The 25,977-nt window shown below is 46.9% G+C and overlaps 1 protein-coding gene across 1 annotated transcript in view; it reads left to right on the top strand.

Moving 5' to 3' along the window:
• GCAT (glycine C-acetyltransferase) overlaps positions 1 to 25,977 on the top strand; it is a 44,932-nt gene that overhangs the window by 11,327 nt on the left and 7,628 nt on the right. The window contains exons 3-6 of the mRNA XM_040407796.1: positions 324 to 425; positions 7,096 to 7,242; positions 9,373 to 9,527; positions 16,559 to 16,641. Of these exons, the coding sequence (XP_040263730.1) occupies positions 324 to 425; positions 7,096 to 7,242; positions 9,373 to 9,527; positions 16,559 to 16,641 (487 nt within the window). The remainder of the gene's footprint in view (positions 1 to 323; positions 426 to 7,095; positions 7,243 to 9,372; positions 9,528 to 16,558; positions 16,642 to 25,977) is intronic.

A 25,977-nucleotide genomic window follows, 5' to 3' on the forward strand; every position in this document is an offset into this window, starting at 1 on the left:
GGTTATTAAGACCGGCGTCTATAATGCTGGTCTTAATAAATGTGCTCCTAAGGATTTACCTTAAATAAAATAAAAAAATCTTGGAATTTTTTAAAGAAATAAAGTGATGAATATTTTTGCCTTCGGGTGGTCATAGCAGTAGATGCCACCATTCTCCTCCTTATTACAATATTCATCTATTTTTTTTAAAAATATTATGCCATTGATGGAACTACTATACATTCAGTCCATTCAACCCTGGGAAAGAAGCACCACCAGAAGAGGGAGCTCACATACAGCCCAGTACAGAAAATGTAATTGTATGTGTCATGTTCATTCCCCAGAACATACACAAGAATCTGGAGGAGAAGATTGCACGGTTCCACCAAAGAGAAGATGCCATCTTGTATATAAGTTGTTTTGATGCCAATGCTGGCCTATTTGAGGTAGGTTATATATTTAATAATTTTATTTTTTTTTCATTTCAGAGAGTTCAGAGAAAAAACAATTTTTTTTTAAGACCTGGTGGAGTTTACAGTGTAATTTACTAACACACGCTAGGCCCAATTTTACATAAAACCACTTATCATACTCATGTTAATGGAGGGTCTGGGAGCAGCCAGCGCAGGGGCAAAGCTATAGGAGAAGCAGGGGAAGCCCAAACTCAGAAGGGGCCCACCCAGGAGGAGGACTAAAATTTTGTTTGTCCGGCAGGGGAGGACTGGGAACTTATAGTAGTTTGGTCCAAATTGATGGAAGGCAGGGCCAGTAATACCATGTTGTGGCTAATTATACCACCCCAACAGAGCCAAATACCCCTGTCCATCACAAAATACTGCCAGCTGCACAAAATACATCCCCAGAAACTTCCACTGGCCGGCTGTGAGGAGGGCCCAGGCATCGGCCTACCGGGAAATTTCCCTGTAAGGTCTATGGCCAATCCGCCCCTGTTGTCCGGGCCCCATCAGCAGTTTATACAATGACATTATTTACAGTGACACTATAGGAAATGGACGAAGTGGCTGCCGAGCCTTGTCTAAGAAAGAGAGCTTGACTAGGCAAAGGAGTGTGTGTAGGGGGGAATGGGGGTTGCACAGGAGGAGGACGTTGCAAAGAATTTGCTGGGGAAGGCTGATTCAAAATTTTGCTGAGGGGCCCAGTCATTTCTTGTCATGCCACTGAGACCACGGCGCACACTTCTGTAGTGTGATCACTTCATTCCCAGAGTCTGTGTCTGCTACCAGTGTTATATTTTACTGATGTGCCATGTTACAATTCCTCAGCATGTTTAAGTTCTGTTTGCTGTCAGTGTATGGAGTCATTCTTGTTTATGTTCAGAAGTCAAAAACATACAGACTTTGTCCTTCTCTCAGCTGAGGAGCTATTCCCACTTTCTCAATTACATTTAGTGTGTCTGTTAGGCCCCCAGAGCATACTCCAAACGTATCCATAGGGCACCATGCACCTGTTCTTTTGGCATATACCGGGCCACTATGCACTGGTATATGTTTTTCACTTTATACTCTCCTTTTATTATGAAAAATAAATAAAAATCTTGTACAATAAGTAAGCCGCACTATGACTACGCAGTGAAGAAAGCTATTTGCTCTGTCTATAACATCCCCACCTAGAACAAGCCCTGGATCCTGTGTGCGTGACAACTCTGACAATGATGAATAGATTTAATTTTCTTTATCTATTATTGTCACATTGCATACTCTGTAACAAATCAGTACTTCTATTTATCCATAATATAGTTGCCGGCCCTTAAAGGGGTCATCTCCCCTCAGACGACATTGTCATATCGCTAGGCTAGGCCACCAATGTCAGATAGGTGCAGGTCCCAGAGATGGGACCTACTGTATCTTTAGAATAGAGTGCACTGCACATGAGTGGCCTCCTTCCATTCATTCCATGCACTCGCTCGGCAGTCCCATAGAAGTGAAATGAGTGGTGGCTGTGCTTACGCAGCGCGCTCTTCATTAATTTCTATGGGATTTCCAAAAATAGCGGAGTGTGTTTTCTCTGAAATTTTCAGAACTCCCATAGAGGTGAATGTAAAGGTGGCAGCACATGTACAGTGCACTCTCGTTCACTTTGAGGGCCCCGTTCTAGAGATAGGTGTGGGACCCGCACCTATCTGACATTGGTGGCACATCCCAGCAATATGCCACCAATGTATGGTGAGACAACCCCTATAAAGGAGATTACCAGGATTATTATGGGTTTATAACACATATTCTCATGTAGTTGCTTGCTTCATGTAAGTCTCCCACCCCACCGTTTTTTTTTTTTTTTTTTTTTTCCAATTTGGACACTCCTGGCCCATTTTTACCATGTAAACAAATCACTCTGGTTCCATCCTGTATGTAGGACTTCCTGTTGCTGTATCCAACCAAAACCATGATGCTCTTCTACTTTCTCGGCCAAATCTCCAGCCTAGCACCTCTAACAAAGCCCAGCTAGTTCATAGCTCCTCCGACCCGACTAGTTACAGACACTCCCCTATCACTTCCCATGTTGCTGCTTTGACACGCCCATGGACATAACCTCATAGGAAATAAGAAAGAGCTGCATGGACATGGTCATGTGACCACAGCCCAGAACAGAAGATGGGAGCAATAAAGGTAAAAGATATATGTGGTAGGCAATTAAGAGTGCCGCATTTGTGTGAGGGGAGGCGGGGCGTTCACTATTTAAACCTGGCCCTCCTCCCCCCACTTGTCGGTTCGAACGATTTCGAATCGGCTTGTGGGTTGGTGCCAGAGAAGGGCATGCGTCACTGGAGGATCGGGGGATCGGCTGCGTCGAGCTCGTCGCTACGGTGATTAGGTAGGCAGGGTGGCTTGCACACCCGTCTCGCTATGTATAACATGTGGGGCTGCCGAGCGTGCCGCCGGTCCCCAGCTGCGCTGGAGACTGCCCGCACTCCCGATCGCTTCCGGCACCCCGAGACAGGCACCCCGATCCGCTCCAGGCCCTGCGCTAAGCACCCCCGCTCCCACATGCAGCGTCCCCCAGGCAGGCACCCCTCACCTGTGGCTCAGCAGCGACGGGTCACGACGTCCGCTCGCATACCCTGAGCATCGGTCACGCCGGCCGTCGGCTCCACGACGCAGCGTTATATATCACTCACTCCCGTATCAGAACGTTCCGCCGTAGAGGAAAACGCCGTCCGCTCACACAGGGATCTATTCATTAGCTGCAATCAGTAAGCGGAGGTCCAGCTGCAGGATCAGGGGACGGAAGCCGAAACCTATAGGCGATTAATACGCCGCGGCTTTCCCTGTACAAATAGTCGATAGCGGTGGGCACGGGATGCAATGTTCCACATGGCGGAGCGCAAATCCCTCACAGCCGATCCTGATGCACGTTCTCCTGGTAATTACAATTAGCGAGGCAGTGAAGGTGGACATGCTTATGTGACTTTCAGTCATGTCTAGGAATCCGCTGCAGAACAAACTCGTCTTCTTTACTGCGCAAAGTCAGGCAAGACAAGATAAGCAGATACTCAGACATGTGCACTGTATAACAAGTTATGATTTCAATGGTTAATTCTAACCTAGAAGGGAATCACTGGCTTGCTGCGCTCCAGCAGGTCCTGGCTTGAGAGAGGGCGGGGGATGGTCGACACCTACAGGCCCATACTGGTACTGCAGTCCAGGTGCAGGGCTCCTCTGCTCAGGCACAGTGGCTAGGTACTAAGGCAGGAGTAAAAAAAAAAAAAAAAAAAAAAAAATTAAATAAAATTTGGAATATGTTCAAGGATCAAATATAAAGAGGGCTTCAAGGAGGGGGGCTGGCCACGTCACTTTGCGCACGCAGCCGGGCCGCCCGTAAGCCCATACGGTCAGTCAGGGGGCTGGTTCGGGCGCAGTCACAATAATCCGGTGGTTAGCTAGGGAGCGGTGGCATGAGTGAAGTGTCGCCCAGCTGGCGTGCGCTCACTCACACGTCTGTTCTTGGTTGTTCAGGTCCACAGGTGGTGGGCTAACTTACGATACTGTGGGGTTCGTGGCTGTCATGGCCGCCAGGTGAGTCAGGGGTGGTGCATGCGGGGGCCAACCCCCTCTTTTCTCCTGCATAGGCTTGGGGGACGGGGGATGGTGGACTATTATGTCCAGGCCTCTGGCGCATCTCTTACAGGGTGGCGCCTACAGTCGTGGCCTTTGGTGGGGGGGAAAAGAAAAAGAAAAAAAAAAGAAAAAAGAAAAAATAATAATAATGGTATAGATAGGAATGTTGCTTTGCCAGGTCTGTCACGACTACAGACTCCTTATAAAGCCCTGCCACGACTGCAGGCATCAGTCTGTCACGACTACAGACCCGCTCTAAAGCCCTGCCACGACTGCAGGCAACAGTCTGTCACGACTACAGACCCGTTATAAAGCCCTGCCACGACTGCAGGCATCAGTCTGTCACGACTACAGACCCGCTCTAAAGCCCTGCCACGACTGCAGGCACAAATCTGTTACGACTACAGACTCATTATTAAGACCGGCCACGACTGCAGGCATTAGTCTCATGTCAACAGACTCATGAGGTAATACTACCACGTCTACAGGCGATGGTCCGTTACCGCTACTCTCGATGTAGGGTCCCCTCACGACTACAGGGGCTAGTCTGTCACATCCACAGACTCGGTCGCACTCCCGTTAACTACAGGCACTGGGTGGGCATCTACGGGTAGTTGCGTCACGACTACGCACGTGGGTCAGCCACGGCCTGGGAGGTCAGCCTTCACGGTCACAGGTAGGTCCAGTTAGGCTTCAGTCTCCCAGCGGGTTCCAGTCACAATAACCAGCCCCTAGGTGAGGGGGGGCACTCCCGCACCGGCGCACAATGCCAGGGAGCTGTGCGGCTCCTCACGCGGCACACGGTTCAAACCAGCGGGGGCCGGGGCCCACGGTAAAGGAAGGGCTCCCTCTGATCCGGTGCACATTGCCAGGGAGTGGCGCTGCTCCCCACGCGGTACGAGTGTCCAGCCGGCGGTGGGTCGGCCCTAGCTGAGGAGGGGGGCTCCCCCGCACTGGTGCATTCTGCCAGGGAGCAGCGTGAGCTCCCCACGCGGCTGGGGGGTAAGGCTCCTCATCTTCAATAAAGTCTGGCACGGGCCGCCGTGCCGTTAGGTAGGCAGGGATCAGGGGAAGGAGTACTAGGCTCGGTCAGGGGGAGCAGATCATAGGCGGTGGCTGGCTTCCTGCTGCCGGCCGTACATTAGGTTCCAAGGGGGTTATTTAGGCACAGGATGTTAGTTAGTCCGTGCAGGTGATCTGCGTTATACCATGCTCTTCATGCTCGTACTCAGAGCTGTGCCCATACGAGAGCTGCTTAAGTGGTTGATAGTGAAAAAAAAAAAAAATAATAATATATATATATATATATATATATATAATATATATATAAAAATAATACATTTTTGAGTCTCTCACGCATGGCTTCCCCGTTTTAGGTTACACATATGACTCCGCCATTAGAGTCCCTCACGCAGAGCTTCTCCGTTTTAGTTTTACACATATGACTCCACCATTAGAGTCCCTCACGCAGAGCTTCTCCGTTTTAGTTTTACACATATGACTCCGCCATTAGTCTCTCACGCATGGCTCCGCCATTAGTCTCTCACGCATGGCTTCTCCGCTTTAGGTTTACACACAGGACTCCGCCATTAGAGTCTCTCACGCATGGAGATTAAAAAAAAAAAAAAAAAAAAAAAAAGGGGGCCTATCACTCACCTATTGGGCTTTGTCGGGGTTTTTGCCACTCTCAATTAAACTTGTCCTATAGCATTGTTAACTATACATGGCAGGTGTTCAGCACCATTGGTACAGGCTACATCCGGACCTATCGTCACTCTTCTCCGCCCACCCGATCAAAGCGGCGTTGAAGGGTTTGCGCAAGATGTCTGTTGTGAAACGACATGGGCGTCAGCCATTTACCGGTAGCTTGTTCAGGCCGTGACAGGCAAACTGCAGGGGCAAACCGTTCGGGCCACAGGTTAGCGCTCTGGTCGAAACAGCCTTGTACCTGGCCTTCCATGGATTCCTCAGGTCAGGCGAGCTCATGGGCACCAATACGCTGGCTGGGTGCCTGCGGAAAGGTCAGCTCATCCGGCGCGGGTCCATCTATGTCCTCACCTTGGCCTTGTCCAAGACGTCACGGCCGGGGCAACCAGTGGCGGTCAGATACTTTCCCACGGACAGCAGATGGTGTCCGGTGCAGGCCTTGGAGGCTTGGCTGCGTAGTATTTAGTCCAAGCGGCATGTTCTCCCGTACTCGAACTAGGCAATGCCCGGCTAACCACCGCGGCCTTTCTTACGTACATTCAGGTTAGTTGACAGGTTCAGGGGTCGGTCCTCGCTGGATCACAGGACATTCCTTCCGCATGGGCGCGGCAGCGGCGGCGTCCATGCATAAGGTGCCAGTACATGTCATCAAACGGTTGGGTCGTCTCAGTTCCGCGTGTTCCATGCGTAATATCCCGGATCCTTATACGAAATATCATTGGCTTTCGAGTTTTGGTCTGTAGTTTCTGTTATCAAGTTTTCTAACTCCTATGCATGGTTCTTTTGGCCCCTTTAGGCTACCCTTCGATAAGCAGTTCCGGCATAACTCTGCTGCTTCTAGGTTGGGGGGGTGGAGTATAGGCTTAGGTAGGGTACCCTCTCAGCATGAGCCGATCCGAGCACAAGTGGTAGGCAATTAAGAGTGCCGCATTTGTGTGAGGGGAGGCGGGGCGTTCACTATTTAAACCTGGCCCTCCTCCCCCCACTTGTCGGTTCAAACGATTTCAACCCACCCAGGAGCCCTCCCTTCTTTCAGGTCTCATCATTGGGGTAGCCCCCTTTAGGCTACCCTTCGATAAGCGGTTCCGGCATAACTCTGCTGCTTCTAGGTTGGGGGGGTGGAGTATAGGCTTAGGTAGGGTACCCTCTCAGCATGAGCCGATCCGAGCACAAATTACAAAATGACAGCGCCCTTCATAAATGATTATTTTTTAAAACATTCATGAAAACTGGAAAACCCCTTTAAAAAATTTCCCCCTCCTGGTCCTATTAGGAGCAGTTTTAGGCTTTGCTGTTTTTTCCAGATTGATTCCTTTCTCTCATGACATTTTAGGCCATGCTGACCCCTGAAGATGCAGTGCTGTCGGATGAGCTGAACCATGCCTCCATCATCGATGGCATCCGCCTTTGCAAGGCCAACAAGTACCGTTACAAACACATGGACTTGGAGGACTTGGAAACGAAACTGAAAGAAGCGCAGGTAGAGTAGGACAAGCCTAGTGTGATTCCTGGTCCTTTTCTTCTCTAGCAGTATGGTACCAGTCAGGGGCGTTGCTAGGGTCTGAAAACATCTGGGGCACAAGCCCACTGTGTTGAAATTGCACATTAAAGGCATGCTTAAAGGGGTGTTCTGGTTTACGCAAATGAAAAGTGCAGACTGTAGTCATTATATAATACAACATTCGGTAATGTTTTATTTCCTCACCACTGCAGAAATCTTTGCTTGGGCTCTTTAATATTGATGGAAGTGGACCCTGGGCAACCCCACAGATCATCCCCCCCCCCCCACCCCTCTTGTACATGTTCCGCTGATCTGCTACTTGCGGGCATGAGTTCAGTCACTTCGGTGTGCAATCCTGTCCTGCGGCGCGTGATCCCGTGACCTCCCGTGGCGGGTCTCGTGGGATCATGCGTCGCAGGACGGGATTGCGCACCGAAGTGACTGAACTCATGCCCGCGCAGCCCGCAAGTAGCGGATCAGCGGAACAAGTAAAAGGGGGGGGTGATCTGTGGTGGGTTGCCCAGGTAATATCAATATTAAAGGGCCCTGGAATAGCCAAATAAAAAAACATGCTACCAGGCCAGCATAACACTCGGGAGCACTGGACCAAACATTCGAATGTTTTGACCTAACGACACCCCTGATACCAGTACTGAGCTTTGGGAGAGCACTGCTATATAGGCAGTACGTGTGCTTATGCTTTAGAAGCAGATGGTTGCTGAGGGAACCCACAGCGGGACACCTGACATTTGCAGGATCTACTGTGAAGTCTTCCACACAATACACATGCAACTATTTAGTCATTATTTTTCTCTTTGCCCCAAAGCTAATTATTAGTGGATGTTCACAAGACAGATTTTGGCGCGGACAGCCATGCTGAAATTTCACTGAAAAACTATGGTCGGCGACATCCCATTCGTTCCACTAGGAGGCAGTGCTGAGGATTGTGGAATGGTGAGCAGGGACGTCTTTGTGGTACAGCCGCAGCTATAAGCCGCCACTCCGTGCTCCTCAGTGCTACCTTCCATTAGATGTATGGGATGCAGACAGGACACGGCCACCGATGGGTTTAACGGCGGAATTTTGGTGTGCCTGTCTGCGCTAAAATTCCACTGTAAAGCTTGTTGTGTGAATGTCCCCTTTGTTTTCCCTTGACTTCAGTGTATTGCCAGGAATCTGCCTCCGCCTGTCTTCGGCGTTCTGTGGTGAGCTACGTTCAGTAGCTTTGCAACCTAAAATGATGTAATAAAACGGGACACAAATGGTTGACCATCACAGAGCGAGGTGCGACATCAAACAGGCGTGTTCTGAATAACTACTGCATGTATAGGTTAGAAAAGAACGTGCTGCCTTTCTGTGTTTCTCAAACCAGAACTGGATAATGCAGCTTGAGCAGTGTATTAATTTGCAGACATATAATCAATAAAGAGTTATGGAGTCACTCTTCTGCACTGAAGCACTTATTTACTGCAGCAGAAGACAGCTATTCAAGGTCAATAGGATCACCTTGCTGATCATATCGCATCCCTTTCTTATGTACTGGGCATGCTGTGTACTACAGCTACGTTGCTTATTAGCCTCACTATACTTCATTATATATTGACTTTAAAGGGGTTCTCTGAGAATTATATCTTGTCCTAGAGCGCAAGCAGGACTGGTTTCTCCACTTGCAGAGCTGCCTAGGGTGGTGAGGTGGCAGGGCTTCACTGCACATACCACATATCGGTTAGCGTTCCTGTCAGGCTGCTCAGCCATAATGGTATATTATAGTAAGGATCACATCATTAACATCTATTGTAGAGCACTGTAGTAAGGCCCTGTGCCCTCACCCTCCTAGGCAGCTCTGCAAGTGGTAGCAACCAGTCCTTCTCACCTTCTAGGATAGGTTGCCAGCGGCCATTTTAAATAATTCCCCGAGAACACCTTTTAAGTAGAATTCTATAAAATCTATGCAGAGGTTAAAATGTAAAGAGGCCATATATGACTCAGTTCGTACTATTGTCAGTTATAATATGTCTATTATAGATTTTTTTTATATATATATATATATAATATTTTTTTTTTTTTTTTTCTTCTTGTAGTCCAATATAACCTGTCATTCCTCTACAGAAACACCGTCTGCGTCTCATAGTTACAGATGGAGTGTTCTCTATGGATGGGGATATTGCCCCACTTCGTGAGATTTGTGACCTTGCAAAGCGATACAATTCCTTGGTGTTCATAGATGAATGTCATGCCACTGGTTTTATGGGACCAAATGGACGGTAAGGCACTGATAACGAGTAGCAAACTGCATTATCTAGGGCAGGCATGCTCAACCTGTGGCCCTCCAGGTGTTGCAAAACTACAACTCCCATCATGCCTGAACAGCCTACAGCTATCAGCCTTCAGCAGGGCATGGTGGGAGTTGTAGTTTTACAACAGCTGGAGGGCCGCAGGTTGAGCATCCCTGATCTAGGGTCTGTTAGACGTATCGATGGGGCTAATTAAAAATGATCTGAACAACGACTCCTGTACACAAGTATAATTCATGTCCAGATTTCTTATTATATTGTTTTATATAGTTTATTTTACTTTAGATATAGACAAGCATTATGATTGTGTAAATGAGCATATGGACTGATTTGAACTTGGTTTGAATGCTAAAATATGGCTGTCATTACAACTTAATTAATCAAGAAATCAGAGCATAAAACACCAGGGAGAATGTATCCGTTATGGGCAGACAACTGGTTCAAGCATCATTTGTGCAAACAATTGTGACTTTTGACCATTTTCTGTCTCTTACAAAAAAAAGGGTGGCGCTTCATGAGAGGGGCATGGCCTGTCCAACAGATTTACTATAATTTACACCTGGCATAGGTATTGGTGGTCTGTGGCAAGCTCCTCCCTCGCTGCTTTGCCACAGCCTGGCCTGTCAATCAAAGCAGCCAGGGAGGGGCTTGTCACAGAAATGAGTGGAGCTTGACTGCACCAAGAGCAATGGTGACGCCTATAACAGATCTCCTGGCACCCCGACTGGGGACCTCCTTTGATGGATGCTCCTAGTGCTTCCCGAGGGCTCCAAGCACTCCACTTGACACCGTAAGCACTGCAGACCCCACGAACCGCCGCAGCTTGGTTGGGGTCTCGCTGTCTCCTACCCACCCTGGACCTACGACAATGCTCCAGTGGGTGAACATCTCTTCCTTCAGAGAGCGATGCAGGAACAAGCTTTTAAAAGAGCTCAGTGATTATAGTCGGGGGACTATATAGCATTCCCCAGTGTAGATACAGGCTTTCCCCACACACCTGAGACGAGGCTCTATGTTGAGGGTAAAATGGGGACTCTTTAATGGGGCTACATGTCAGCCTTTTATGCAGGTCTTCCAGCAAGGGACACTCCCCCTGGGGACCATGACTAACAAGTCAGGGCTAGAGAACCCAGAAGACAGGTATGAGTGGCCCACAAGAAAAAATTCTTGAGGAGTAAAGAAACCCAAAGGGAACAAGGCAGTGGAACCGACCCAAAAGGGACAAAAAAAAATTGGAGTAACCTGACCGGGAAGAGTGTCCTCCGGGATCAAAAACGTCCCCTTCAGACCTACTATCAAAGGGTTTCATAAGAATGTTCCCCCAGGAAAACGCCAATGTGGTAAGCAGAGGCATGTAGAGCAGGACCTTAAATTGCAGAACAAGAGAGGAGAGAAGCTGTCTGATGCTCCATGGAAGGCTGCCTGAGCTGGCAGACCTAATCGGAAGCTGCAGACAGGAAACGGAGATAGAAAAAAATACTGCGCCAGGAAGGGAGTGTGGACCCCGAACGCCACAAAGCCCCAGAAAAAAAATTGTAACGTAACCAACACCACCTGCCCAGGCACCCCACAGCAGAAAGGGGGCAAATGAGAACCCAATGGCCATGAAAACTGGCCGAGCAGGCAGTAACAGTATGTGTGGGGGCGCAACTACTCCCCCTGTGGAAGGGCAGAAGTAGAAGCAGCCGATGCTGCTGCTTAGTAGAAAACCAGCACTTAGGGGTGACAACAAGGGCAATACGACCGCTCGACCCGATGAGGGGAGCCATTGTCACATTGTCACTGCCTCGGTGTTGTGCGCTGTGACACATTTGCTGTACATGCCGGTTGCCAGGGGCATGTGTGTGCTTTTCTCCCCTTCTCCTGGTTCCTCCTCTGTCTAGCGCTGGAGGGGTTAACTACCTTGCTGGGTGTGGTCACTAGGTGCTTCTTATACCTGTGACTTAAGGCCAGGAGTGAGTTGTACTCCAGCCTTGGTGTGTGCTGGAGTTATGGTCTGTCTGGATGTTCCATCTTCCAGTGTGAGGGCCACCTAGTGTGATATCGATGTCTCCAGCTATGTCTTCCTTATTTCTCCTCCTTTTTCCCCTTCCTTCCCTGTGTTGGTGCTTGGTGAGGGTTTATGTTCAGGGTGTGGTGTCTTGTCTTGTTGTTGTTGTTGTTACATGTCTGATCAGTTGGTGTTTTATGTCCGGCATGTCGTTCCCTGTTTGTTGTGCCTCCGGAAGGGGGCTCCATGGTTTCCCGGAGGGGTGAACCTAAAGTTAAGTCTGTGAGCTGTTGCTGGAGTGCTGGTTCCTGTGTGTGCATCCGTTTGGTGTTTGGATTGCAGTACGTTTGTATGGGTTCCAGTTTACCTTGGTGTGGTCTTCTGTTGTGCGTCCAGCCTAGGTCCTAGGTATCCTGGGTATGAACCGTCCTACCATCCAGGTCCGCTCATACTGTGAGGAGTTAGGGCGAGGATTAGGGAAGCTTTAGGAGGTGACCTGATCCCGGCATCCTGGCCTAGCTGCTTCCCCGCATACCCATTATCGTACAGTGGGAAGTTCCCCCACTCCCCACCGTGACAGCCATGCAGACAACTCGCATACGCAAACTGAATAAGTTCATACCCAAACTCCACAAGGAGGGAACGCTGATGCTGTCACCGTAGTGGATTGTAGAGGCAATGCGGCATATGTAAAGGAAACAAGGCGCTAAGCCAGCGCCATAGAAATCGGTAGGTTATACCTGGTACAGAAAACGTACTAATGCCCAGTAGAAGTGAGCAAACCCCTCAGCCGCAGAGTGTCATGGCAGAAAATTAGCAAAGTGCCCCCTGTGAAAGAAGGAAATGTAGACACGATTACAACTAGCAAGAAGGCACCATGCCTAGAAGGAGGAATGCTGTGTAGATACCGCTGGAATTCCAGGGTTGATACTCCACATGGAGGAAGGGGATGTGGAGAAATCCATAAATGTAGTGTCCCCCGCCCATGCATCATGTAAGCTGCAGTTGAAGGATGAACGCAAACATTTCCCCTGGGAAGAGTTCACGCAGTAGTAGCCACGGAACCAGAGTAGCCAGAATATCTATGGGCAGCGCAAAAACTGCCTCACAGGCGGGAGGCGATAGCAACAACTATGGCGTCTAGGGTCAGAGGAGAGACTCCACCTGAAAATGAGGACAACCGCAATGGCCACCAAGAATTGGTGCTAGTGTAACATTCCACCTGAGAAGGAAGAAAACTGGCAATCAGAGCAGACGTTTCACCTACGGAAGGAGTGTGGACGCCGGGCGTGCCAATGACAATCAACCAAATGCGATTGCCCCTCACAGGGACTCAAAGCACAAGGAAATGTATGAGGTATGCCAATGACCTGGAAGACAGAGGCTGCCACGTAGGCGCCAGACACCAATCAAAACTAAGACTACCTGAGGAAGGGGGTAGTGTGAAGCAGTCACAGTATCCAGCAGTAGTGCCAAAATATCACCTATGACGGGGGGTTGGGGTGGGGTGGTGTAAGGCGATTGTAGGTACTGTGTCTAGCCAATAGGCCACCCATGGAACGGGATGCCATGCCACAAGGAACAAATGAGAATAGTCGCGGTAGACCATTTTGAAGCAATTACTCCACCCAAGAAAGATGGATAATGTAATAGGAGGAACAGTTTCCATTGGTAGTAGAATTACTCCGCTGATGGAAAGAGGGGAATTGAAAAGATGTACAGGGTCCACTGGTAGTGCAAGCACTACTGGTTGTGCAACTACTCCGTCAATGGGGGGAGGGTAATGCTACAGGATCTATAGCATGCAATTGTGGTGCAACTAATCCCCCAATAGAAGTTGGAAAGCCAACAGGACAGATGATATCCAGTATGAGAGTAATTACTCCGCCTGCGGAGGGGTTAATGCAACAGGACGTATGGTATCCGGTGGAAGTGCAATACTCCGCCTAAGGAAGAAGGGTAATGCGACAGTCTGTACAGGATCCAGTGGTAGTGCAATAACTCTCTATAGAAGGAGGGTAATGCTACAGAATGTACAGTACCCAGAGTAAGTGCAAATACTCCCACTACAGAAGGAGGGTAATGCTATGGGCTGTACAGTATCCTGTGGTAGAGCAAGTACACAGCCTAGGAAGGAGGGTAGTGCTACAGGCTGTACGGCATCCAGTACAAGGACAAGGAGGAGCCTAGGAAGGAGGGTAATGCTACAGAATGTACAGGGCCCAGTGGTGAGTGCACATATTCCGCCTAAGGAGGGAAGGGAATGTGACAGAACTCATGGAATTCAGTGGTAGTATAACTACTGAAAGCGGGTAGTATAACTGCTAAGCCTATAGAAGGAGGGTAAACTACAAGGAGTGCGGTATCCAGCGGTAGTGCCAGGATTCCGCTTACGCTATAGGACTTATGTATCCAGCGGTAGGGTAAAGAAATTCTGCCTACAGAATGGTATGGGAACTAGGTCCAGAAGGACCAGATAGCTCCAAGGGTGTATATGTATGTGTGTGTATATAATATATATATATATATATATATATATATATATATATATATAATATTTTATTTTATTTTTTTTTCTTCCATACAGCACAATTCTAACAAAACAGAGCTAGGGGAACTGAACACACAGCTGGTTCAGCAGGGGAGGTAGGTAATATACTTACCCAGACGGTTTCTGCCCACCCTGATTCCAGCAGTGTCCCCTTCCTCAGTGTGCTGCCCCTTGGGGAGGGAGGCTACACCGGTAACAAGGGGGACTTCCAAAAGTAGTAGCCAAGGTGACACTGTAGCTGGCGGGTAACAGCGGATTTGAGATCCACTGTTCCTCCTTGTCTTCCAGAAGTGGGGAATGAGCACCAGGCTTGAGGACCCGCTGGTCTCCCCCGTCGAGTGTGGGAAAAACAGGTGGTGAGAGCCCACCTGCAGCCCGAACCTGAAAAACTAAACTAAAAGGAAAAAATGTCTGCCTCCTACGGACACTAAGCTAAAACTGTTGGCAGGAGGGGTATAGCTTGAGAGAAGGAGCTAACCCCTTTTTTTTTCGCTTAGTGTCGCCTCCTAGTGGCAGGAGCTATACCATGGTCTTCTGTGTCCCCCCAATGATGAGCGAGAAACAGCATTTTAATCAGGTGAACCACAACTATGTGTCTAGGCCCAGCAGGATGGGGAGCTCACTGGTGACAGATTCCTTTTTAAGTTTGTAATTACCTTTTGACCACCTTCTCAAAGAATTCTGCCTGTCACGGCTTTAAGGTAATCTTTAATTGTGTGCAGTGCTGCTCTCTCCCAGCCGTACACTTTCAACAATGAAAAGGGCTTAAAGTGGAAATGGGTGATACAATTATTAATACAACATCCCTAAAAGCAGCCTGTGAAATGATGATCGCGGACAGCAACCATCTGCACCACTATAGACTTCCGGCATGTTACATAATGTATGGGGCTATAGGGGAGAAATGGGATCATGTATAATATCGAACGCAGAAAAACTGCAGTTCTGCCCATGGCTACCGAGCATTCCAGGCCTTTTCATGGTCAAGATTTTGCACAATAAATGAATGTCTATAAAAATCATCCACAGATCAAGAACAAACACTGGCGGCCATGCCAAGTAGAGCTCATCATATCCAAAGCTCAGTCCTTGGCTAATTTGATATGGCACAAGATATGCTCAAAATGTTGCAGTTTATTCTGTATTTAGATTGTTCTTGATCTCATAGCGGCCTACAAAGCTGCATTTTTGCAGTCATGGTTTCCAAGGTCTGACCTTCAAACTTCACCCAGACAAACCACACACCACCCAAGCTCTCGGCACCATGAAAAATAACTTCTGACAACCCATTTATGCTGCATGCCTTTTGCATCAGTTTTGCTTTGTCTTCACAAGCTAAACTTCCAAAGTCTTGGATCGAAAATTGTTGTTTTTCAAAGATTTGCTACTTTGCCAGATTCCAGAGCCCATATTCCAGACTTGTTTCCCAACCTGAGTGGGGGTTTCATTTTTAGTTCTCTAGGATTGTGAGTTCAGGTCAATAAACTCGCGGTTGGGCTGGGACACCCGTCCAAAGACAGATTCCAGAATCTGTGTGAATGCAGCTTAATTCACCCATTTATATCTGGAACACCAAGAGACCCTCAACGTCAGTGTTAAGACCAGTATACTCCATCCTGGGTTCCAAACAAGATTTTGTTAAATCTACTCCCTTCATAGCATGGGAAAGGGAACTAGGTAGAGAAGTTCCAAATTCTAGCTGGTCTTCTTCCCTATTGTTTATATCTAAGACTTTTATTTGCATGTCTCATTTTGAAGCCGCTGTGAAAACCATGTTCAGATGGTATCTCACACCCGACCGGCTTAGCCACATTACATTTACCCGGGCTCCTCCCACTTATGTTGGAAGGGATGTGGAGGTAGGGGAACTCTGTTTCATATTCTCTAGTCCTGCTCTCTGATCCATGGTGTATGGAAGAAAAGCTTTTGATCTCCTTTCTTCCATTACAGGTAGACATATAGAACCCACCCCAGATATCGCCTTACTTTTTCTCAACATTGATGACTTTCCTCTCAACCTTCGTATAGTCATAGCACACGTTCTTTTGTCCACTAAGTTAGTTATAACAAGGTACTGGAAGTCTCCAACTATTCCAAAAATACAAGAAGTTGTAGATTCAATTAACACCTTGTACGTTCGAGAAAATGATTGCATATATGAACCATGCGTATCCTAGATTTGAGTCCACATGACAGAAGTGGTTATCCTCCTCATTTGTGAACATCCCTAAGTTAATTTCCACTACATTGCCTTATAGATGAGAGTACTTCTGTTTTGTCCTCCTTTGTTGTAATTTTTTCTTGTTTTTACTGGCACATCAAAAATTTAGTCTATATTAATGAGACTTAATGCTCCTGATTTTTATAGAAATTTACTGTGATTTTCATTGTAAGAATAGCTTTACAAAAACCCAATAAAAAACATTTGACGTTAATTCACCTATTCTTTTTCATTGGCAGAGGCACAGATGAGCTTCTCGGAGTCATGGACCAGGTGACCATTATAAATTCCACTCTTGGGAAAGCGCTAGGCGGAGCTGCAGGTCAGTATTCACCCCCCCATAAATAAATCTTCCATGTTGTCAAGAATGAGTCTGTACAATACAGTCTATAAATCTTAAAGAAGCACTCTCACAATTATTTTTTTTCAATCAATAGTTTTTATTGTTTTCAGACACAGAAAAATTTACAATTTCCAGTAATACTCATAAGTTATGACAAGTAATGCAGAACAAATAAATATAACTTAACATAGTTTTCCACTTGGGTTGTAAGCGTAATCCCTATATAAGAGTCAAACAGAAGGGATTCTATATTTGGAGGTCCTCCAAATGTTCCAGAGCTTCTCATACTTAGGATAAGAGTGATTAGTTAAGGCTATTGTACGTTCAAAGAGACATGTTAGATTCACCCTGGATACCACATCCGCCTTTGAGGGCAAATCAACACTCTTCCATTTGGAAGTAATTGCAATTTTTGTAGAGAGGAGAATGTGGGTGACAACTACCTGGAGTCCAAGGGGGAATGTCATCAATACCAATAAACAAGATGGCTAATGCAGGAGAAGGATGTATAGGATTGCCCAATAATTCCGAGATAAAAAGAAAAAATCTCTGTCCACAAAAATTGTCCCATAAGATGTGCTTTGATAGAGGAGAGAATGGGTCCGGCCAGCCCCATCTGGGAGGGGACTGAGAAGGCAAATGACCAGTTTGTGTGGTCGAAGGCCTTCTCTGTGTCCAAGGTTACAAACACCGCCGGACCCCAACCTTTTGCAGGTGAGCCAGAATGCTTAGGACTCTTCTTGAGTTCTCTTGAATCTGTCGACCCTTTACAAAGCCTACCTGATCTTTATCTATTAACAGAATGGCCCCTCTGATCCCCCTTTTATCTAGGACCTTTGCAAATATTTTAATGTCCGTGTTTAGAAGGGAGATTGGGTGGTAGTTTTTTGGGTCGTCTGTGGGTTTATTTGGTTTGGGAATTGTTACAATAGTTACTTCCAGCATCTCCTTCGGGAAAGCTCCTGTTGACCTTGCGGATTGGAAGGTCTGTACTAGGTGCTGGGAGAGATGGTGGGCAAAGGTTTTATAGTACATATTTGATAGGTCATCCGGGCCAGGGGCTTTTATAACATGGAAGTGATTTAATGACAGATTCTATCATCATTAAGAGTCTGAAGATGGGATTCAGAGATTTTGGCTAGACCAAGGTTGCTCAGAAAACGAGTGATGTCCTCTTTAGAAGGGGGAGGGGGGGGGGGGGTAACTTTGTGCTGGGGAGCTAAGTTATACAAGGAAGCACAGAAATCTCCAAAGGTATTTGTTATATCTTGTAGAGACAAAACTTTAGAGCCAGTGACCGGATCTGTCAAGTGAGCAATTTTTGCCTTAACTGTCCGTTGTTTTAACCGTTGTGCTAGTAGTCTTCCCGCTTTATTATCTTGGAGTAGTAATTGGCTTTAATGGTGTTCTTGGTTATACATCAGACATTCCCGCAGTTGGAAACGCAGGGTTTTCAGTCTGGCTGCAAGTGACTGAGAGATGTCATTTTTGTTTAATGTTTCTAAGGCCTTTTATTTCTTGTAGAATACAGTCTACTTTTTTGTTTCTTACTTCTACTACCTAATTTATTAAATATAACTCTTTATATAGGCTTTATGTGCACACCAAAGTGAGAAGGGGTCTGCCACTGAACCCTCATTGGTCTGAAAATGCTCCTTTAAGGTGGTGGACAATTCTAAGGAGAACCCTGGGTGTTCTATCAGGAAAGTATTATTACCCCATGGTGTGAATGGCCGGCTCATGTGTGTCTGTAGTAGTGACAGAAGAATTGGAGCATGGTCGGACCACGTAATGGTCCCTATGGTGGAGGATAGAGCATTGTTTATCACAGATCTGCTAACTAAAAATAAATATTCTAGAGTAGGATTTGCGTGCTGCAGAGAAGGAGTAATCTCTTTCCTGCAATCTCCATATATCATAAAGGTCTTCCCGTAGGAGTAGGGACGTAAGGGCTGGGTCACACTCTTGAGGAAGCGGTAGTATCAGTTGAGGGAGTTAAAGTCGGCCCGACTTCACCCCATTCACCTTGGATACCAGTTAGCGCAGAAAAGAGACCTGGTGTCTGTTTGGAGCATAAACAAACACCAAGGTGTAAACCACATTGTTCACTGTACAAACCTTGACAATGATCTACCAGGATCGACAATCAAGGTTTTTTTTTTTTAAATCAGATCATTTTTATTAAACATTTTACAGTGTAAATACACGTTTTTCCACAATACATACAAGGATGACATAAAGACATATTATCCATAGGACTAATGACAAAAAGGGCACCAAACTATGTGTATTAATCCAGTTCCAATCCAGCCTCCCCCCCCCCCCCCCATCCCACCCCACCCTAACCTACAAAATACAAAGGCACATTTTTAAACATTTCTATTCAGACGTCGAAACGACAGCCATGGATCCCACAATTTTTCAAATTTCGCTGGGCATCCACGCTTCTGGTACACCATCCGTTCATAGCTCAGCATTGTGTCAACCGCACTTAGGAATTCGCCTAGGATTGGCGGCGCTGTCTGTATCCAATGTAGGGCTATTAACTTCCTAGCGACATATAACATTCTCCCTATAGCTATTTTATGCACCTGCCCAGAGGCCAATTCAGAGACATATCCTAACACACACACTTCCGGGGCAGAGGGTATTCGTACCTTGTAAACATCCTGTATTGTCTGACGTACCAACTCCCAGTATCTCCCTAACCTCTCGCACGTCCACATCATATGCAACAAATCTGCAGACACCACAGAGCATCTTGGACACTCATCCATGGGTCTGAACCCTATACGGAACAAAAAAAACGGTGTTTTGTAGACCCTATGGACAATAAACAGTTGCGAGAGTTTACGTCCTTCACTCAAGGAAGAGAGAGGTATCGCCTCCAGTATGTCAGACCATTGGTCATCAGTTAATTCGCCAACATCTTTCTCCCATTTACTTTTAGCCGTAAGCGGATGCGACATTAGGAACTTCTCAAGCAGCAGCTTGTATATACAGGAAATCATACCTCTCCTCGCCCCCCTGGACAGAATCTGGTGCAATGCAGCATCTCTCCCAGCCACCACATTCGTACCTTTAAATGTGGCGTTGTATGCATGTCTCACCTGAAGGTACTTATAAAAGTGAGTTCTAGGCAGATCATACTTCTCTTGAAATCTGGCAAATGACATGAACTTCTTTTCCTCCAAAAGATGGCCCAACCTCAGAATACCCTTCCTTTTCCATGCCCCAAACTCAGACAGGGAGAGGAATTCCGGCAGCACAGGATTGCCCCACAGTGGAGTATATTCCGTATTGCCGAAAACCCCCCCTCAGGAGCTTGACCTTATTCCATACGGACTGCATCAAGTGTCCCAAATCGCCCATCGGACCACTCTTTCCAGCCCCCCTAGTCTCAAGGATCAGCATTAGGTCATTAGAGGACAAGCAATGTTTAAACAACTGACACGACATCTCACTCGACTCCAGTTCCATCCACCCCTTAAAATGTTGGCATTGTGCAGCCAGGAAGTACACCCAGGGGTTTGGCACTGCAAGGCCCCCTTCTGTTTTAGGATATTGCAACGTTTCAAGCTTAATTCTCGGTTGCCCCTTCCGCCATATGAGCTCCCTGAAAGTAGCATTGATAGGAACAAATTTGGATTTTGACAGCCAGACCGGGGAGTTATGCAGAACATAGAGTAGCTGGGGCATCAACACCATTTTAATGAGATTAGCTCTTCCCGCCACCGACAGATATAGTTTACACCATGCCTTAGTCTTATTACGAAATTTGATAACCAACGGGTCAAAGTTAAGGCACCCAAAGTCTCGGATTCTCAGAGATATATGGATACCCAAATACTTAAGGTCGCTACACATGGAATATTTCTGTCTCGGACTGTCTGTGATTGCACTTGCCCGTCGAGCAGCATAATAGCTGACTTACTCCAGTTAATAGTCAGACCCGACAGATCCCCGAAGCAATCAATGATTTTCATAGCCGCTTCCAACGATGGACCAGTATCTCCCAGAAAAAGCAGGGTGTCATCTGCATACATCGCCACTTTATTATTAACTGTCCCATATTGGAACCCCGGATGTCCATTGATTTACGAATTGCTGCGGCTAATGGCTCAATCGCAACTGCAAATAGCAGAGGCGACAACGGGCACCCCTGTCTAGTACCCCGGCCCAGACTGAACTTGGGGGACACCCCTCCATTTGCCCTGCTTCGGGTTTAGAGTATAGCACCTGCTTCGGGTTTAGAGTATAGCACCCGGACCCAGGATATATACTCATCTCCAAATCCCATATACGCCATAACTCTCCACAGGAATCGCCACTCAATGCTGTCAAAGGCCTTGGCCGCATCCAAAGAAAGGATAGCTCTATCTCCAACATTATCAGCTGGAAGTTGAATACTAGCAAACACTCTTCTAATATTAATTGACGTTGATTTCTGAGGCATGAAGCCAGTCTGGTCAGAGTGTATGATTAGCAACTTAACATCAGTGGAGAGTAACGATATCGGTCTATATGAGTCAGGGAGAGAGTGATCCTTGTCCGGCTTAGGAATGACTACTATTACCGCCTCCTGCATAGACGGAGGAAGCTCCCCCCTCTCCTTGGAACAATTGAATACCTTCAGAAGTTCCGGGAGCAACACTTCCGCAAAGGACTTATAAACTTATAAACTTCCGCCGGAAGCCCATCCAAACCCGGAGCCTTGTCATTAGCCATAGCAGCCAATGCCACCCTCAATTCTTCTAGCTCAATCGGCTCCTCTAACCGCATACTGTCTTCCCTGGAAAGCTTAGGAAGATCTAATGTGGCCAAAAAGGTGTCAATCTCTTCATCCGAGCATGTCACCCTGGAAGCATACAGAGAGGAATAAAAATTATTTAGTATATTCAGAATGTTATCCGTATCACGCCTGAGGACGCCGCCAGCATCTAACAGGCCAGATATACATTGTGATCTTTGCTGCGCTTTTGCGATAACAGAGAGCATATGGCCTACACTCTCCCCTTCAGTAAAAAATTGCTGCCTGTAAAACAGTCGTTTCCTCTCTGCTACCTCCAAAAGGTGACACCTCAACTCCTCCTGCCTAGTCTTCAAGGTATTGCTTGTTATGATAGAAGGATTCAACACAAAAGCTTCCTCCGCTAGCTTCATGTTATCATGTTTCTGCCGATCAAGCTCTCTAGATTTAGATTTAATCCGACTGACTGTTTTAATAAAGGATCCTCTGAGGAAGGCCTTCATCGCATCCCAGACGACTAACGGAGACGCAGTCCCTTCATTTATACAAAAATATTCCCTAAGGGATTGAAGCATATCAGACGGGTCACCCATCAGTTTTAACCAAAAGGCATTTAGTCGCCAGTACCTAACCCCCGGCCTGGCCGTCACAGATATATCAAGGGTGATGCTAAATAAGGAATGGTCAGATAGGGTCCTAGAAAGATACTCTGAGGTCTGTACAAACGGGAACATATGAGCATTTACAAGACCCAGATCTATACGCGACAGGGAGCCATATGTCGAGGAGCAACACGAGTACTTCCTGTCCAGGGGGTGGGTCTCTCTCCATACATCCATCAGACCTACTTCCCTCAGTATTCTTGCAAACGAGGTTTCACCCATATTACTACCACTAGGTGTGATCTGGCATCTATCAAGCGAACTGTCAAGTACATTATTAAAATCTCCCACTATTAACATTGGAAGTTCAGAAAACACTGCCATGAATTCTATAAGCTTCCTTAAAGGTACCGAGGAAAATGGTGGGGGTATATAAATTGTTGCTAACACCATTCTCATCCCTTGGACCACACAATGCATTCCTATAAACCTTCCCTCTTCATCCACACATACCCTCAGGCATTCAAATATGATATTCTTATGAACTAGGATACTAACCCCCCTGGAATGCGAGGAGAAGACGGAGTGCACCGAATAACCCAACCACGGCTTTTGCATAACATGTATAGATTGTTTGGTCATATGCGTTTCTTGCAGGCATATTATTGCCGGCTGATATCTAGACCACAATCAAGGTTTTTAAAGAGAGGGCCACCAGCACACCCCTGTGTTATGGTGATGGGACTGTAGAATCAAAGGGAACTGAGGGTGACTGATTCTGCGACCATCCGCCTTCAAGAGATGAATTTCAGTGGCACAGAAAATATCACATTTTAAAGCCTTAGCCTTTCTCCACATCATCGATCTCTTGAAGGGGCTGTTCAAGCCCTTGACGTTTAAGGAGATCAATGTGAAAACCATTGTAAAGTATTACAATTAGGTTTGCGTTTCGTTGTCACCTGCCAGTCCGAGGAGACACGTCCGGGTGTTGAGGTACTGGGCCCACAGGGCTCTTCCAAGGAGATGTTCCAGGATTGAAGAAGGCGTTTTCCCTCTTCCAGGGAGCAGATGGCATGTAGAGTGCCTTGATGGTGGATTAGCACTTTCGTTGGGAATCCCCACCGGTAGGGTATGTAGTGGTCCCTCAGCGTGGAGGTAAAGGGGGCCATTAGACGACGTAGGTGCAGATAGGTCGGCAAATATTTTCACCCCTTCAAAGGGGGAAGGAAGGGCGCATCTCTTCCTAGCTGCCAGCATCAAAGAATATTTAGCGTGGAAAAAGTGCACCCTGGCCAGGACATCCCGAGGAGTAGAATCAGGGAGATGTTTTGGGCGAGCCACCCTGTGAACTCTATCAATAGTGAGATCTTGATATACTCGGTAAGAGGGTTTTCATGAGGTCTTGGATGTAAGAGCGGAGATCTTTTGGATGAATGTCCTCTGAGATTCCCCTAAACTTCACATTATTTCTCCGGGACTGGTCCTCCAGTTCCACAACTTTTGGATTTTAGGTGCTCAATTTCTGAGGCTAGATCATTATGGGCGTCTATGAGCTGGTTATGGTATTCCGCAAAGTTTCCCATTTTTGTCTCCACATGCGTCTCTCTCTTATCAACCTCTGTAATGGAGGATTGTAAGGGAGATAATAAGGCTGCGATTTCTCTATGCATCGAGTTGCTGAAAAGAACTAGCATTTCTTTGAGGTTGCCAGACGCACGTTGGTCTGAAGTAGGAAAATCCCAAAGGGAGGGAATGTGTTGCTCTCACCTCCTCATGGTAGCTGCCTGTGGCAGTATCTTAAGCCTTTGTTTCGCGGGGCTTGCAGATGGTGAGCCTCGCGGAGGGGAATCATGGTAGTTTGCCGCTGGCGGAGACCCGCGCTGTGAAAACTGAGGAGCAGAGATCCTCCTTAGAGGGGTTTCCTCGTTAGAGGTAAGGTTTAGGAGGGGAGGTTTGAAGGTTCTGAGAGTTCTATGTGACTCGCCGTCCCCTGTGGAGAATTTTGAGGGCCGGAGCGCGTGGAAGCGGCGCCATCATGATCTTTGCTTCTCTCCAAGTCTAGTTTCCCCTGCTTGCGAATAGACCGCTTACCTCTGGTCATCATCCGGAATGCGTTGGAGGCAGGTAGAAGTGTAGAAGGGGCAGTTGGACTGCGTGCTTTCCTTTAGTCGCTGAACAAGTGCAGGAGCACAGGCTTCACACGGCCATTTTCCTCAGACTGCAGACCATGCCCTCTCCCACAATTTTTATTTTCTGACATGTTAGAAAGGTACATGATGTAAACTGTAGTTAAGGTTCTTGTCAGTGATTGTATTTGTGAGTTATAACCTCCCTTCTGATTCTCAGCTGTGTCATGTGAGCAACAGTCTGGCTCTCCAAATAACACAGCATCTTATGTATGGACAGGAGGACAGTTTCTCTATGCATTCCTATGGAAGCCTCCATGTCAGTCTCATAGGAATGAATAGAGAAGTAACTGACTTCCTGTGTCAGTTGGAGATGAATTTTGGTCACATGATACAGCTGAGGATCAGAAGGGAGGTTACAACTAGCAAATACAGTCACTGGTAAGAAGATTACCTTCACTACAGATTACATCATGCACCTTTCTAACATGTCGGAGAATAAAGTTTTGTGGGAGTGCTTCTTTGAAAGAAAAATCACAGAAAATATTGCACTAACACAATAGATGCAAACATTATATCTGGAGTAAAACCTCGTTCTGATATTATAAAATCTGAGGCTTTCAGCCAATATATTTTGATCAAAACACATCTGTGCCCACCTAGCAGTGCCAAAGTGGTGGCATATATAGGTTTAGAGTAGGTCCTGCCTAAAGCAAAACCAATATTTTATTTTACTAACTGAACGTATGAACTCTGCCTATGGCTGGCATATACACAAGTCACTGTGTGCCTACGGATTTCGCAGGATCATCTAGCTGTAGCATATTACCTTGAAATTAACATGCTTTTATGCTTGAGCCAAGCGCAATGGTGTAGGTTGCCAGTGCCCAGGGCAAGCCAAGTATAGTACTCGGTAACCTGTGTACATGCCCCTTTTTACACAAGCAGAGCTAATCAGGGTAAGCTAGGATCCAGCAGCTTTGTCCCAGAGACACCTGGTGATCACATGATCGCTGGATCTACTAGAGGAAGTGGCATAGCCTCTTCCTGTATTCCCTGCACAGTGCTCATTGAGGGTTGAGCACTATGCACTGAGCAAAGGAGAGGCAGTAATAAACCGCTTTTGTCTTTTCCTTATAGCACTCAATCATCCGTATTCACTTCAAAACAACCATGCATTGAGCTGCAGGTCAGTATTCATCTCTGAGATTGCAGAAGCTTTAATTTTGGCTCCATACATGTACAGTGCTCCAAATTAAAACCCAGCACCAAGTGCCGTACATGTACGATGCTTGGTTGTTATGGAGTCAATAAGGAGGGTTGTTACTGTGGGGGGCCTACATAGAGTCTGCACAACAGGCTCATGGCAATTTTACTAGTGCTACTATAAAGTGCACTTCTTTAAACGGCACAATGTTCCGGCAGATTATCGCTGGTATAAACGCTCACTAGCAATAATCTGCCGTTGTAAAGGTGCAGCCAATTACCCGATCAATGAACGAAACGCGAACACCTAAATCATCATTTGCCGGCAGCAAATTATGCCATCTAAAGAGTCTCTGCTGCTGGCAAACAATGATTCTGTATGGGAACGAGTAATGGCATTAGTGATTGCGCCTACCCATTCTGTGGAGGAGATCGCTGCATGTAAATACAGAGGTCTCCACTGACGAGCAGGTGATTGTCGGGAAGGAACACTTCCTCCCCAACAATTGTGACCACCATCTTTTTACTGCGGTCACTAAGGGGTTTTAGGCTGGGCTGCCGCCTTTTCACAGCGCCCGGTCTAAGCACTGCACAGGTCCCCCATGCAGCAGAGAGCGGGGGCTCGGCTCTT

Source organism: Bufo bufo, chromosome 9 (genome assembly GCF_905171765.1).
Source record: "Bufo bufo chromosome 9, aBufBuf1.1, whole genome shotgun sequence".
Classification (NCBI taxonomy): domain Eukaryota; kingdom Metazoa; phylum Chordata; class Amphibia; order Anura; family Bufonidae; genus Bufo; species Bufo bufo.